Here is a 15912-nt window from a genome sequence, read left to right on the forward strand (position 1 = left end):
GTTATATTGAAAACGTGTATGTGGTAATTGGTAATAGTAGTAATTGGTAAAAGTTTTATATCATAACAGTTCTAGTTAAATAGCAGTCACACATATCATATGTTGTAAATAAAATATCTTTTTTATATAATTATTCGATATTATTTAATATTATTTTACAGTTACTATAATGTATATAATAAAACTACTTTCATGTCATGTAAAATCTTGAGTTCTAATTCGCTAATTTAACATACAACTAATTCTTCCCGCTTGCACGATAACGCTAAAATAAATACACTAGTGTAGCAGTCATATGGAATTGAATAGCGTATAGCTCATTCATTTATGTTATAAAGCAATTACTTCGTTTCTAGAAAAGCAGAGGATGCTTACCCTACCGGTGCCCCTTCTTCTTTTCATTCTTTTGAATACCGCTATTACCTTGGTTCCCTTGATATCATGTAGGCCGTGAACCAAAATAATGAGTGTGTCGTTCATTGAAGCGATATTTTTTTTAAAGGATGTGAAACTGGTGAGCGTAAATGCTTGAACAACGGTGATGAGTGGGGTGAGAGCGGGGCAAACTCCTGTTACAGCAAGAAGTGTGTTGCTAAACTTAGTAAATCAGGAAGAAAAATGGATTTAAGGATCAAGCAACTTTCAAGTAAGAAAGAAAAACAAATATCCACAATTGTTTATTTAGATATTCCTTTAAATGAATGTACATACAATAAAGCCGTTTATCATCAAATGTATAATAGTATGGCACCATGCAACAAGCGAGCAGCATTCAGAATTGTTAAGAAGGTATATTTTAATGATATATAAATTAAGTTTTGTAACATTGGTGCCGAATTCCCAAATCGATGTTGAAAGACGTCGTTTAGCTACAGATTTAGCCGTCATTTGTTTCTTAAAACTTCTTTCGTTTGCAGGTTTTTTTACTTTTTTCGGTTATAAAATGTTTAATTGTTCAGTGTGTTTGTTTTATCTCTTCTTGTTTGCAACAATTTTTGTTTTAATATATTGTAGAAAGTTTACATTGCAAGGAACGATTTTCTGATATTTGTCACGGAAGAAAGGATATTTGGATCGAATTTAACATGAGCAAGGGGAAATGTGAAGTAGTCGGTTGTAAAGTGAACGGTCCAAAAGTCTTAAAGAGACAAACAGGTAATATATCTAAATGTCCTGATATCGATTTTTAAAGGAACTCTAACTTTACAAGAATGATTATTGTGGGTGAGTCATGCTATCTTGGTGTGTCATGTTATTACAATGGTTACATCCATAAGTTACTTTTCATCTCTTTTATAAAAAAAAAAACAAAAACAAAAAACAAAAACAAAAACAAAACCAACCTGGCTGTAAATAGTTTTTGATCGATGTTGATAAAAAAAATTTTCGCTTTATCATCAGATCTCGTCATGGCGTCCAGTTTTTTGTCAAGTCAAGTTTACTCATAAAGATGTTAAATTTTGTTGTCGTAATATGTATAATATATGTTTTTTTCCGTCTATTTGGATTGCATTGTTCCTGTTTACCTATTTGTGAATATTGTTATAATTAAAACAGAACATTCTCTTGATTAATTTAATTGTAATCACCAGTTATTAGGCCCAAACGCGGCAAAACTTAAAATAATTCATATCGGTTTGAGACTGTACTGAACTGTTTGGGTCGTCATTAGGTGTCAGTCCCTATAAGAATGAGGCAGAGGGTGAAACATGGTGTGAAAAATTCAACAAATTTGACAGTGTACTATAACTATTTGAAACATCAGGATCTCGAAAAACAGAACAAAATTTTTCATTTCAGTTTGGTCAATTGAGTTATGATTTTATTGACATGCACTAAAATGAATATATCAAGGGAATACAACTCTAAAAAATCACATATCCTGACAAACTATTGAAAAATTTCTGAACAAATCCGGAGATACAGAAATCAAGTTAGTGGTCTTTTAAAATAGAGAAATTATCCTTGAGTGAAATTATATTGCCAGATCTGTAGGATTATGTTTCTGATTTGTTTCCCAATTTTACCATCTTCTTATAAATACTTACACTTAAATTCAAAAATCTTGATAAGACAATGAAAATGTATTTTGGGCTTTTTTTTGTTTGTTTTGGCGGTTGGGTCTGTACCGAAATGTTTTTTTTTTCATGTTACAGTTTGAATTAAATGACTTTAATGTTTTCTTTATTTTTACTTTCTGGTCTTTTTAATTTCTCATTTTTGTCATTTTGTAGTATGCACGTACGACGGCAAATGCATTCAAGACGGAATGGTACCAAAGGGCGCACCTATGTGTAAATGTGTAAAAGGTCAAATGAAATGCAGGGGACCACTAATTTCCGCTTAGTTACTTACTAAAGAATTTCAGTAAATAAAAGATGCTACAAGCAAGTAAATGAATTCCAGAAACAGTTTTTGCTTTTATAGTTTGTAGTTCACTTTTGCGTACAAAATATAATAGAAGGATACAATAACTACTCGCAAGTATGTCTATCACACACTGAAGACATGTTCGTGTGATCTAATGACTGTTGTTCATTATGACTTCACGTTAGTCTCAGTCAGTAATTTCCATGCTTGCTTTGTTGTGGATGGGAGTTGCGAAAAATCAAAATCAAAATGGAGGGGCAATATTAAATAGTTGAAAAATCAAGGCTGTTGTAGGGTTAAACATATCAAATATTATGACCATCGGGACAATTCTTGGTGCATTCGAAGTGACATAAATGCATGAATTGTCTATTTGCATATTTTATATTTTAACAATTATTAAGACACACAATTGCTTGAATAACATAAAAAGACGATTTACAATTACACAGCGTATATGCGTATATCTTTTTTATTAAGAAACTAACGGTAAGTCGTATTCTAGAAGAAACGGTAAGCATTTTTTTTCAAAGAATTAAATGCATCAGGGAAGTTGTATAACATCGTTCAATAATTTGAGACCTAAATGTTTGCTCTACGGCGATTGTATATCATTTCTCATTTCATGTCCGGGTTTTTCACAGTCGTTTGTTTTGTTAAGGTCCTATTGGTCAAAATAATTTCTTCGATAGATGTTGTTTCCGCATGCCCCGTTTTCTAATTATCTTGCTTTCAACTTCATGATGTTCCACATACATTTCACGTTTTCCCTCGTTTGGCATTCCAAAAGCACAGGTGGCTAGAATTTCATCAACGAGCCTTTTGTTGCAATGTCCCTTCTTTTTCCCTTTTTCTCTGCTGTCTGTGTTGACATTCTTTGACTTTCCTCCACTTTTTTGTTTGTCTTTCTTCCCCTTTCTGCGCCATATCTGCCCCCGGACGGCAACCACTGGTATCCCTGTATCAATCTCCTCTTCGTTATCTTCATTATTGTCGCTTTCGTCAACTTCTTCACTGGATTTACTCGACAATATTTCCAACAGTTTACCACAGAATACTTCCAATTCACTCACCTCTGGGGTTGAAGTGCAAGGTATTTGGAATGGTTCATCGGGTATGCATGTTTCTGGCATATTGCAATCAATGTCAATTTTCGGCAGGGCTTGAATACAAATAATATTCACAGATCAAATGAATAGAAACGTACCATTGTTTCACATTGCATAAAAATTCACAGATAATATTTACAGATCAAATGAATAAAAACGTACTTTTGTTTTACATTGCATAAAAACTTGCCAATGAACATTTGATCCTATTATCTTGGAAATTTCAACTGTAAACGTTTGTTTATGCGGGTCCCTCAGAATGGACGTTTCCGAGGGCTTTATATGACAATGAAATTATACAGTAAATATCAAGTATCAAGTTATATACACTGAATATAACATGTTAAAATCTGTATCACATGCGGTATCAACCCGAGACTCCTTTTCCACCCCAGGGGCCACCACCCCGCGGAGTGATATAGGTCTACAGTTGATACCACATGAGATACATATTTTGACATGTCATGTTCATTATATTATATATCTTAATTATACTTCAATTTATTTATGTTTAGGGGTACGATATAAGGTATGCGATATAGGTCTTAGGGTGTGATATAGGATGTGAGATAAAGGGTAAACGATGTAGGGTTTAAACAAACACATATACAAGAAAGGTATATTCTAAAACTAAATATATGATATCATGAAATATTATAAGCGAGAAGTGTATTCTTGTTGAACATTATTGTAAATCAAACACATCAAAACGATATACAAAATGTTAATTGATACAATAAACAGAATACTCACGTTCTAAACCACTTCCTACAAAATAAAAATATATTAAATTTGTTCAATTGCAGAAAATACACTACCTGAAAGCGTTCCGTGAATAAAAATAGTAAATATTAACAAGCAGTGGAGAATTTTACCGGTTGAACCCACTTTTTATTGGAAAATTGTTAATCCATGTATCACAAGTAAGAAAGAAATGATCAAAGGATAGCTCTGAATCCACTCTCAGTTTTCTTATATTCTTTAGACCCTCCCATCACAGTTCTAACCACTGATGATCATATTTTTACTCATTTAAGTGAATGACTACTTTATGCATTTATCAGTTTAAGGCTACTAAAGTCTGAGACTTAGAAACTCCCAAGTAATAAGATAACTACTGAATACATCCCTTAAAATTTAATTTCCTATGTGTGACATTCTAAGTATTATAGAACTGTTTCGTAATTAAAACGTTATTTTGTTTGGTATTACTTGAATTGCTAAGTGCAGAGCCATCGGCGTTAATGACGTCATAGTTTAAAGTCCGGTCATACCAAAAAATCCTGGTTTGCTCAAAGAGAACCAACCTATCAGAAATCATGTTACAAATTAAATTTAAGTATTTCTAAGTATCGTACCGTCTTCAACAAGTGACACCACCGGGGATGCATCTACCGTCAACTTACAAAAGGTACATATATCGTCAGTTGCTTCTGTCCTTATAACTGTAAATATAATCGAAATGGATACAGTGAATATGCAAAGAGACAACAACCGCACCGGGAAGGAAAATGCAGGCTTATGGCCCCGCTCTCCATGTGTCTTCAATGAACGACGAGGAAACTCTCATACTACAGGCAAGGTTGCAGCTGGTTCCAAAACAACTTCATACACAGGTACAACGAAATAGTTGCCCCTATTATGTTTATAGTAAAATTGGTTTTCCTTATAAAATTGCATCATTAGTCTATGTTGCCTCTTGACAACTGTAATATATGGTCATATTAATTAAGGTTGCATGTTTGATTATATGGCATTCTTCTCTTTCTGCCATTCATCCCAAACTTAAAAGGTCTAATTGAAGCGTCTGAATGAAGTTTGACATGGGTTTGGTTTTGTCAGTTTATTACCATTTATATTAATAATTGATCTAAATTGGATTTAATTGGAAGTTAATTGTAAGTTTTCCTACTAAAAATGAACCAATTATAATTGCAATTTATGCAAATAAATAAAAAAAAAATGGAGACCAGTGAATGTTAGTTTATACAATTATTTTATAAGATAACTTTTGAAATCGGATAAAAAATGCAGTTATTAATTATTAATGCAGCAATAATCCTTAACTAACGGTCGTTGGGATGTTCATAAAGAAGACATCATTTGATTGGATATTGATGGTGAGGTCATCTATTTGAATGAAGGTGGTCTTAAGGTTAAATTATGTGGCTAAAGTGCATAAGGCTTGCAATCTGAATAAATGATACCTGATAATGTCTTAAATGATCAATATTACTTTAAGATATTGCATTTCCGTCAAGTCATTTCAAATTTGAACACTAAATTAATATCAAGTTTTTAAGTTATTATCAGTATAAATTCGCAGATTCAATAGGTACATATACCTACCGTCAGATGGTTCAATTCTAGCAATTTGAAGAAAACCTTCCTGGCTGGAATCTAAAACCTTTATACAGACATATTCAGTGTATTCTCCGAAACTGAGACTGTAATCACGCCTGTAATGAAAACGTCTTAAAGCATAAAAACCCCGACATTTTTTATAATTTAAGCTGACAATATATAATTACAAGCAAACAAACTGGTATAGTAACGGGTCAAACCTGCCCTAACAAATATAGAAACCTTCTGATATTCAACATTTCAGTTGTGTTGAAACCGTGCAACAAATTGGGAAAAGAAAAGGAAGTTACCTGTACAATCTAAAACCGTTGTTTTCTGCAACACATTGATACGTTTTGGGCAGAAACCTTGATTGTACATGTAGTTGAGCAGAAGCGGCAATTATGCCAACTGTAACGACCATGGTAGTATCGGAGAATTCTATGTCTGTATTTTGTCCTTCTTGCCAAGTCTTTTTTACTGCCGTATCTAAAGTTGAGCATATTTGCCCTGCAAAAAGGGTGCGAGACAAAAATATTGTCAGCAAATATGTACAAAGTGCGCGATAAACATTCTTCAAAACTTTTAAGCTTTGTAGATTGAACTAGAAGTTTTGTCTGTTAACATTTAATTTGAATTAGTATCAACTGCAGATTTCAATGCGTCATATTTTAAAATAACACACATTTTTAGTCATAGCATTGTCAAAATAAATATGAATTTAACTTTACTTTGTTAAAACTATGATCATTGGTAAAACATACCTTTGGCACACTCGCTTGCTATTAGAACCAGGAATATGACTCTTAAAGCCGTCATTATGTCTTGGTGCATGTATAGTATTATACAGACTATAACTAGGCTTCCTGGCTGATGAATGCTTTTATAGGAAGCTTCCCACAAGGTGACCTTTGACTTATGTAAAATGGATGAGCTCTTTTCAACATTATGCTACCGTATCACATAAATAAGCGTAAAAACTTACATAACGTTCATAACTCGAGCATCATTGCTTTATGTGACTTTAACTCGTGTATTCAAAAGCCATGTATTGAATGTTGGGGAATATTCTTAATTTACGGTTCATCTGGAACTGTTTCAAATACAAATACCTATAGATAATAAACAGATAGATAAAAAGAAAAAAAAGTGAATCACAAAAAAACCCCGTCCAAATACAAAATCTTTTAATGATAAATATGAATACTTTCTATTTGGATGGTTCGGTATATTTTGACAATATTTATATCCAAACAATCAAATTTGGATGGCTGCTTTTCTCTTACTGTAAAGTTATTCGAATAAAAAACATTAGAAAGGAAAAGGGAACCAGATTATCAGCAAAATAACTTATTTTTTTCTGCAATCGTTTCGCAATGACTCTCAACACATATTTATATTTAGGACAACAGTTTATATACTCTTTAACATAGCCTAGATCAATCGTCACAGCTTACAGTTTTAATCAGCAAGCGGCAAATATTTTTTTTCATAATAATTGTCGATCTTTTCAAAAATAGAAATATGTGACGCACATTCTGAAACTGAATATTTTGAGGTTTTTCTAACGAAATTTCCCCTATATTCTGTGACTTATATCATATCGACCTTCTTTTTACAAAGTTTATTACATCAAGCTTAAGTTCGTTTACTTAATAGTTTTACAGCTCTTGTATGGTATAAACGTCCCACTTATACCATATACCATCCTCCATTCCCCATAAAAAAATCCGCATACCCCCATTCAACCTCAATTTCGTATTTCTTATCAATATTTACCTTATTAAATTAAATTTATATTCTTAAATGCTTCAACAGTTTAGCTGTTATTTTTAATCAAATTTAATATATTTCTTCACATCAATACAAAATTTAAACCTAATTTCCCCATCCTCCCCATTCAAAATACCCATACACCATCCCCATTCCCTCATATACCATATAATGGGAAGCTTTCCCCATACAAGTACTGTAACAAAGACAATTGAAAGATTATAAAACAGTAAACTTTTTTTTATTGGTATCTTAATATATGTGCTGCAGAACAGCTTATTCGGGTGAACTACAACTTCTATCATGTCGAATTTAGATCGCAACAATATTGCAACATCCAATGTTGAATTTTCTTTTTATCTTATACCAGTTTGATATTAAGCAAAAGAGCCAAAAAACTTGGTCATGAGAAAATGATTAACAGATAAACCCAAAGCTTGATATTCTATATAAGTATAAATCTATTATACAGTTTTGCTATCTAAATGATTTTATATAAAACAACATCATCTATGATTTAAATATATACATTACCCCCCACTACAATAATATTGAACAGTTTATGACACTTATGTAGCGATAACTTTGAAATAATTAGTCAAAGATAATGATTACCATACTTAATTTCTTTTTAAATTTACTTCGTTTTATGAAATCAGGCGCATGTTTGCAAACACATTTATGAATAAAAATCAATATTGTGGAAAGGATCAAGATGATTTGCGTATGAAGTAAATTTGAAATACATAATGTATATAATAAAATCTTATTATGTGACATGATTTTTTTATGTTGCAAGAAGTGTGTCATGAACTTTTAGTTATACTTAAGACACGTGTTGAACGAAAACAAAACATGAATATGCAAATAAGAGATGTGGTATGAATGCTGAGACTGTCATCCTCCTAATATCAAACAGCGAGTAATTTAACTTCTACAGGTCACCACATGGCCTTCAGTGATGGGCAAAACCCATATTGTAAAAGGACCCCAAAAAATAAATTTGTGAACCTATTCATAAAAAACGAAAATTGACCAAGTATATAGACAAAAACATAAAACGAATAACAAAAACTTTCAGCTAGCAGTTGTTTATGAGATGACGGATGGTTAAAAAATTGGCTCAGGGTGTGGGTTTAATTTAATGAAGGGACTTCGATTTCGCAGCCATTTTTTTCTTGCAGTGCATAAACTGTCTCTTTTAAGTGTCAGTCTCTTCAAGAACCAGTATGAAAAAAAAACGTCATTTTGAAAGTTTATGTGGCTATTGGAACCATCAGAATCAAGGAAACAGTAAGAATAATGAATAACTGAACAACAGCCACGTTAAAAAGAAAAAAAGAGAACTACATAGAATGTAAATTCAACTTAAAAAAAATAAAAGAAAATTAACCCAATTTTTCGGCCTTAAGGCCTTCGTCATCTGCCGACCCACACCACAAATACAAGGTGCCATTCAAAATTGATCTTAATTATAGTAAAGATGCGTCAAGTTCAAAAAGAAAAAAATATAAAATTGTAAGCTGACGAAAATCAATTGAAAACCGGGTTATGGTGACTAAATAATGCGCGTTTTGACATTCATTCCAAAGAGGTGGTCAGTCACAAGCTGATGATACATTGTTATTATAATAGGAACTGTATTTTCCCCGCCTGAACATGATTTCAAAATAGGCAGTTACTTTCATGTCGTCGACACTGGTTTGCCTTCCGAAAATGTTCACCGACTGGACAATCCTTTCCATTGGTGACGTTTTGTTTGTGTTCTACAATACAATCACCCAGCCTCCGATAGCTCTGGCCCACGTAAACCATTTTACTGCATTTGCAAACCACAGCGTTAACGTCGTTTTCAAAGGTACAAATGAAACCGTCTATTAACTTAAAGACGCTGGCTGTTCCGACGACCTCGTCAGTTTCCCAAGTAAAAGGACGTGTCAACAGAGTGGTCGTTTAAAATGTTAAAGGAAAAACACAAGATTTTCCATATTACTTAAAAATTGAGTTATAACTTCATTGAAAAGCACTAAAGTGAACAATTCAAGTGCACATGACTTTGTCAAAAACTTCATTTTTCTACCATTATATTCGGTGCAAATCCAGTGATGCAGATATCAAATATTGGTCTTTAGAAAATAGAGAAAGCATCATTGAGTAGAAATATGTTATCAGATCGGTTGGGTTTTGGAATGCATGTTTCGGATTATTTCTAATTTTGCCTGATTCTTACAAAAGCTTACACTTAATGTAAAACTCATTATATCGGCAAAAAAATATCGAAGCGTCAGAAGTGGGATAATTCAAATACATAAAATCCACATAAGGACAGCAAACAGGAATGATCTACATGCACAATGAAGTAGATTACACACTGAAAATTGGGAAAATGAGAAAGGTAAATGCCGAAGTATATAGAGGTCATCCATGCTCATGCGTCATTTAATTTTATTTGTATTCAACGAATTATGGAAATAATTGACACACCTTTGAGCCTGTACTTCAATCACGTAATCCAATTTTTTAAATACTGGTGTTTCACCGAGCGTGTATTTATGTTTATATTTAAAGTCATCATAGGTAGGTATTTGCAGACAGACAAATTGTTTCATAATGACTTGCCTATACAATTGATATTCATAATACAGTAATGGCTATTTTTTTCAACTTCTTAATATCCATTTTTTTATATTAAATGGGGAATTATGAAGACATGTTTTAGTTAGTAGATCAGATAAATACTATAATACGTATACTGACAATACATAAATACAGTGGATTAGAATAATCCAATGAAAACGAGGGTTCAAAAATAGCTCAGGGAGTTCTCAGTAATTCCATTAAAACCATTTTGTTCCTTATAGAATGTAAAAAAAAATAGTGCTAGATCAAAACAAGACTATCTATCTGCATTATGAACAAAATGTACTTCGACTTTATAGTAAAAGGGAAGCACCTTTCTAATCCGACAGATTGATTTACTGTCCTTGAGAGTAATGGACAGCAGTGTACTTCAAATTTAGATATCTGGAGCTATGGTTAGAGCTTGAAAGCTTATAAATGACGTATTGCAAACAATTTAGGTATTTAAAAAGTAAATAAGTGTTTTGATATTAAACAAATTAGCACATAATTACACATGTAAATTAATGTCAGTTTGAAATCTAAGTCTTTTAACTATGAATATATATTATTATAGCGAAAAATTTATGCGAGGATCATATATTTGTTTTATTCACAAAGTTTTGGAAGTCGTAAAAATAAAAGCTGTTCAGATGTAAGTTCAGATCATTGACATGTTATTTCCATTTCATTAAATTAGAAGACGCGACAAAAATGACTGCTAGAATTTAATACCACTATTCATAGAACAAGTTGCGACATTTGGCAACAACAAAAATTGTCCGCTATACTGTTAGACCCTCAATGTTTTTTGTTTCACATAAAAGATCATTAATTACGTTTTAATTTCTTTGCAGCTAGAGCACCAGAGATAATGGGTTTTAAGGGGAAAAAAGCATGTCGTACTATAACGAAAATAAGGCCTTGGTACTTGACATAGGTTCAGGAGTGACAAACTCCGGGTATAGCGGTAATGACGCTCCTCAGTGTACTTTCCCGACTTTAGTTGGTAAACCAATGAGCAGTTATAATAAACTGCCTTGCGTGAGTATAAGAGATATTGATTGAAACAATTTGTGTATGTGGTTGTCAGAATGGAGTTGCCAAATTAACCATTAGACAATGAAATAATTTAAGTAGCTGTCTTTGTAGGAATCATGCAAAATCTGAAAAATGTGATACACCCCAAAAAGGCTACATATTTTTATTTTTGTAATTTAGTTGTTTTATGGGTCTATATTATGAAATGTGTAATTATTCATTCAAATTTGCCAGCTTTTAGGAGATAATCAACATTGAAAACTTCGAGAAAACATTTTGTTTTGTAAATTCTACAATTTAATTATTTTAGTGAATCAGTCATGATATATCTACATGTATATAAATTAGTATTGTATATTCGGATAAAAATATGTATAATGTTTGCCTAAGTTATAATATATATTACTGTCTAAGTGTATCTATTAATTATTGGGTGTTAATTGACTGAAGGCTGATAATACCATATAGTGACCATATTTATTGGATAAGATTTAATTAGTGGTGCATGTGGGTGATGAAAATGGAAAACAAACTACGATTTGCAAGATATACATAATCATATAATCATATAATAACTGAACGACATATTATTTGGTAACGTGCCCTTGATCCAAAGAAACATTCCTACCCAACCCTTTATCAACATTTCCGTTAAGTGAATTTTACTTGGATGCAATTACTGTAATACATGCAATACGAAGATATTGTTACGCAAGTAAATACAATGCATATCAATTGACAGTTGGGACATTCAAGACCGTTAGGGGACGTACCCCTTTTAAATATACCGGTTCATTATGTAAGAGGATTCTTTTCAAACTTCGTATAAATCGATTGCAAATAAATAGATATATTTCCTATACAAATTTCCAGGCTGGACGATTTTTATGAGATTTACAGCACCTTGCCCACTTCGAATATTGATACTCAATCGATTTATATAAATAACAAATAGTAAATACTTCGTTTGGGTGGGGGAAAATCACATGATAAAAAAACAAAACAAAACAAAATCAAAAAACAAACACAAGTAAAAATGAAGGAAAATGAGAGAAAAAAGGAACTGTCAATATTTATCGGATGTGGGTGCGATGCATATTCTCATTATGAAAAACCTTTTCCTATCTTTTAGAAGTACAAAAAAGTTAATGTCCTTTATTTTATATGTGTAATAAAAAGTGTGTACCCTATCTTATATATTATAAACTACTCTTAGGCATGGTTTAAAGCATGAAATCAGTCAGTATTATTGTAATTATAAATAAATTTTAAGTAAATTATATTAAAATTTGAGAAAAAACTTCTTTATTTAGGTTTTTCTTTTCATCAATACATTTGTAATACAAAAGTTTATAAATGTTCTATCAGTAATACACTTGGAATCCTGTCAGAATGTACGGGGGAAAATATTTTGCATCAGACTTAAGTTTAGTTTAAACATATTTTATTTGTAATAAACAAAATGGACCAGACACAAGTAAAATAACATACTTATGAAGTCTTCTCCTGAAATAATAATAATTACAATAAAGTATAGACAGTAAAAATATAACATTAGGTGATGTGGTGAGATGTGATGTGATGTGATGTGATGTATACTAATTCAGCTCAAGCAACAAGAAATCGTTTCGTGCATTTAACGAAGGAATATACACGGTCCAACACAACCTGATATTGTTTTTCTGATAGATTTTCGGCAAGACCAACAAGAAGATGTAGGTCTATATTCCAGAATACAAGAACCCGCTGTAGGTCCCTCATTAGTTTGGTTATTGCATTGCTATAAAGAGGGCATACAAAAAATTAATGGTGAGCAGTCTCGTACGTACGTATGACCACAATGACACGACGGACTTTGTATAATATTGACTCTATACAAATCAAAGTTTAAAAAGGATGAAGAATTACGAAGTTGAGTTATCAATATATTTAAATTTCTTGGGTCGTAGCAAAAATGTTTGGGAACAGTTAATTTATCACTGGTGTTCAGTAAACACGATTTAAATTGTTTGGGTGCCTGAATTTCCCTTAATGTTCTGTCTGGTTTATGCAATTCAACTATTGCAGATGGAACAAAAAGGATTCACGAGTCACCGTCAGCCTACAAAGTACAAAAGTGAACAATAATATCTTCACCATTCCGAAGGGGATATACTGTAGTAGATTGAATCTTCGGTCGTAGTAGATCTTGCAAAAAATTCGGAGCTATTTTATTATATATTTTACGAAAAAAAATTAATTTCTTACGTTTTCATCGATCTTCTAGTTTTTCCCATTTCGCGATACACTTGCTCCGATTTGGTGAATATTGGTAAGCCAGTTATCATTCTAGCAGCTTCGAGTTTCTGGCTTTTGAGTGTTTACTATCCCACAATTATCCCAGACTTCTGAGGCATGTTCAAATAAAGGTCGGATTAACACTGTGAACAGTTTTTCTAAGTGATTCCGAGAAAGTTTAAATTTCAATTTTCGAAGAATAGTTTGTTTGTTTGTTGGGGTTTAACGTCCGAGCAGCAATATTTCAGCTATATTCAGACGATGAACATGACACTGATGACAAAATGAACATGAAATGATGACGAAATGAAAAAGGGATGGGACACAAGGACAATGGGGTCGACAAACTTTGATTGCCACTGGAAATAGGGAGAGGATGGTAGGGTCGGGTAATTTAGCCTCCTGTGGCGGAGCCCTATGGTTCCTACTCCGGGAGAAGACCACAGTAGGGTTCTTTAACGTGCGAGGAACGTGGCATCTTTCCCAACACGGTGCACCACTATGGTTTGCGGTCAGGTTTTCCGTATTATAGCCTGACATCCCCAACATGTAACACGCCAGGGGTACCCCATTCAAGCACCTGGGGCACACATCCCAGTTGCTCTGTTGGCAGAGCGCCCTAGCCCCCGGCTAAGGTTCTGAGCACTATTTAGTCGCCTTTTACGACAAGCTTAGCGCTGCTGCAGGTCTATTCTCCAAGACTGTAGTTGAAGAAATCTGTCAACTTCAAAAACAAGTGTATTCGAGAACGACGAGAACAACTGACCAAAAATCTGCATCTTATTTTAGTCCCTGCTCAAGTGTCAACAGATGCATAGTAAAAAAGATCAGTTTTAAATGAAACTGTTGAAATTAAAGTGGAATTTCTTGTAATTCGTCTTTCCAATAAGGGTAAGTTAAATGGAAATGTTACTTGAAAAATCAGGAATTCTGAATATTTAAAAGAGAATAAACTTAAAGCCATCTAACGGAGATAAACGAAATCCCGAGGTATAACAAAACTTTTTCTTTCTATTAGTTCAGCTAAATGGACTACATTTTTCATGCATTACATTATCTAACTGATCCAAACTCAAAAGATTAAGACATAGGCAAGATGTTACAATGTACTGACGGGGTCGTGACGTGTAAGTAGAATCTTAGCTCTCCCTCACCATTGCAAATGTATATATAGAAAAGAAAAAGCGTCAAAAAATGAGGGACGATCAAGAAATCGTTTCTCTGTTTATCATTCCTTTTTTCGATTGACGTAGGTATATCACGATCAACAAAGGACTCAAAGTCAAACGGAAAATAAAATCAAGAAGAAACCAAAACAAATAAGAACAACACTAATCGTTATAAAATTTGAAGTCTAAACGCTTCCAAAATTTGAAAGAATGATGTAATTCTTATTTCATTTAGAAAATTCTCTTGAAAGTCTGTTATCAACAATATTTTGTTATGCAAAATGCAATTAGTTATGTTCATGGCAATGTATGCGGCATATATACATGTTCTGCTTCAACATTCGTACAAAGAAATGACATTGATATATAGACGAACCCACTTTCCGCTTAATGAAAGACCGAAGACTTCTATTCCTGTTTATATGTACCATGCATAGGTACACTCATTTTGAACTGCTGTTCAAAAGTTGTAAGTTGCAATTAAAGATGAACTTGAAGAAAATATGAAATTCTGAATATTCCCTTTTATGAAAAACTCATTATTGTCACACGGAAACTGAAAAAATAAGCACCTGAAATAAGAAGATATGTGTGGAATACATCGATGATTAAAACAACAGTACCCAACATGTCTATTGTGTACCGTTTATATGCCAAAAATCAACATATTAGTACATATTGAGACATTTTTATCATAGGTAATGGGCCCCGTGCAGGTCCGGGTGTCAAAAGAATAGGCCTGCAGCAGCGCAAAGCTTGTCGTAAAAGGCGACTGAATATTGCTCAAAAACCTAGCCGGGGTCTAGGCGCTCTGCCCACAGAGCAACTGGGATGTGTGCCCCAGGTGGTGGAATGAGGTACCCCTGCCGTGTTACATGCTGGGGTTGTTAGTCTATAATACGGAAAACCTGACCGCAAACCATAGTGGTGCACCGTGTTGGGAAAGATGCCACGTTCCTCGCACGTTAAGGAACCCTGCTGTGGTATTCGATAGGAGTAGGAACCTTTGCGCTCCGCCACAGGAGGCTAAATTGCCCAACCCTACCCATCCATTCTTTTTTTTATAGTGGCAATCAAAATTTGTCGACCCAATTATCCTTGTGTCCCATCCGTTTCTTTTCATTTCATCATTCCATGTTCATATTATCATCCATTTCATGTTCATCGTCTGAATATAGCTGAAATATTGCTGCTCGGACGTTAAACCCCAA

General features: G+C 33.2%; 1 protein-coding gene and 1 long non-coding RNA gene across 2 annotated transcripts; one reads left to right on the forward strand and one right to left on the reverse strand.

Moving 5' to 3' along the window:
• Positions 1-496: 496 nt before the first annotated feature.
• On the forward strand, positions 497-2466 carry LOC148605951 (uncharacterized). Its single transcript, XR_015916144.1, has 3 exons — positions 497-646; positions 1015-1155; positions 2235-2466. It is a non-coding gene; the product is annotated as an uncharacterized LOC148605951 (long non-coding RNA).
• Positions 2467-2826: 360 nt separating this feature from the next.
• LOC148605952 (uncharacterized) lies at positions 2827-6708 on the reverse strand. Its single transcript, XM_088550362.1, has 6 exons — positions 6587-6708; positions 6134-6332; positions 5829-5938; positions 4838-4924; positions 4233-4247; positions 2827-3532 (listed from the first exon to the last, which is right to left on the reverse strand). The coding sequence occupies exons 1-6, from the start codon at positions 6654-6656 to the stop codon at positions 3042-3044; spliced, it is 972 nt and encodes a 323-aa protein (XP_088406488.1). The 5' UTR covers positions 6657-6708; the 3' UTR covers positions 2827-3041.
• Between the last annotated feature and the right edge of the window lie 9204 nt (positions 6709-15912).

Source organism: Perna viridis, chromosome 10 (genome assembly GCF_037379345.1).
Source record: "Perna viridis isolate PV_CMFRI_1.1 ecotype Kerala chromosome 10, ASM3737934v1, whole genome shotgun sequence".
Taxonomy (NCBI): domain Eukaryota; kingdom Metazoa; phylum Mollusca; class Bivalvia; order Mytilida; family Mytilidae; genus Perna; species Perna viridis.

What these genes read in the sequence shown, in the direction of transcription:
- LOC148605952 (XM_088550362.1), bottom strand. Translation starts at nt 6,656, where the DNA reads ATGCACCAAGACATAATGACGGCTTTAAGAGTCATATTCCTGGTTCTA. An exon ending in AGCAAGCGAGTGTGCCAAAG is followed by an intron (nt 6,333 to 6,586) that starts GTATGTTTTACC and finishes CCCTTTTTGCAG; the next exon opens with GGCAAATATGCTCAACTTTA. An exon ending in TAGAATTGAACCATCTGACG is followed by an intron (nt 4,925 to 5,828) that starts GTAGGTATATGT and finishes TTATATTTACAG; the next exon opens with TTATAAGGACAGAAGCAACT.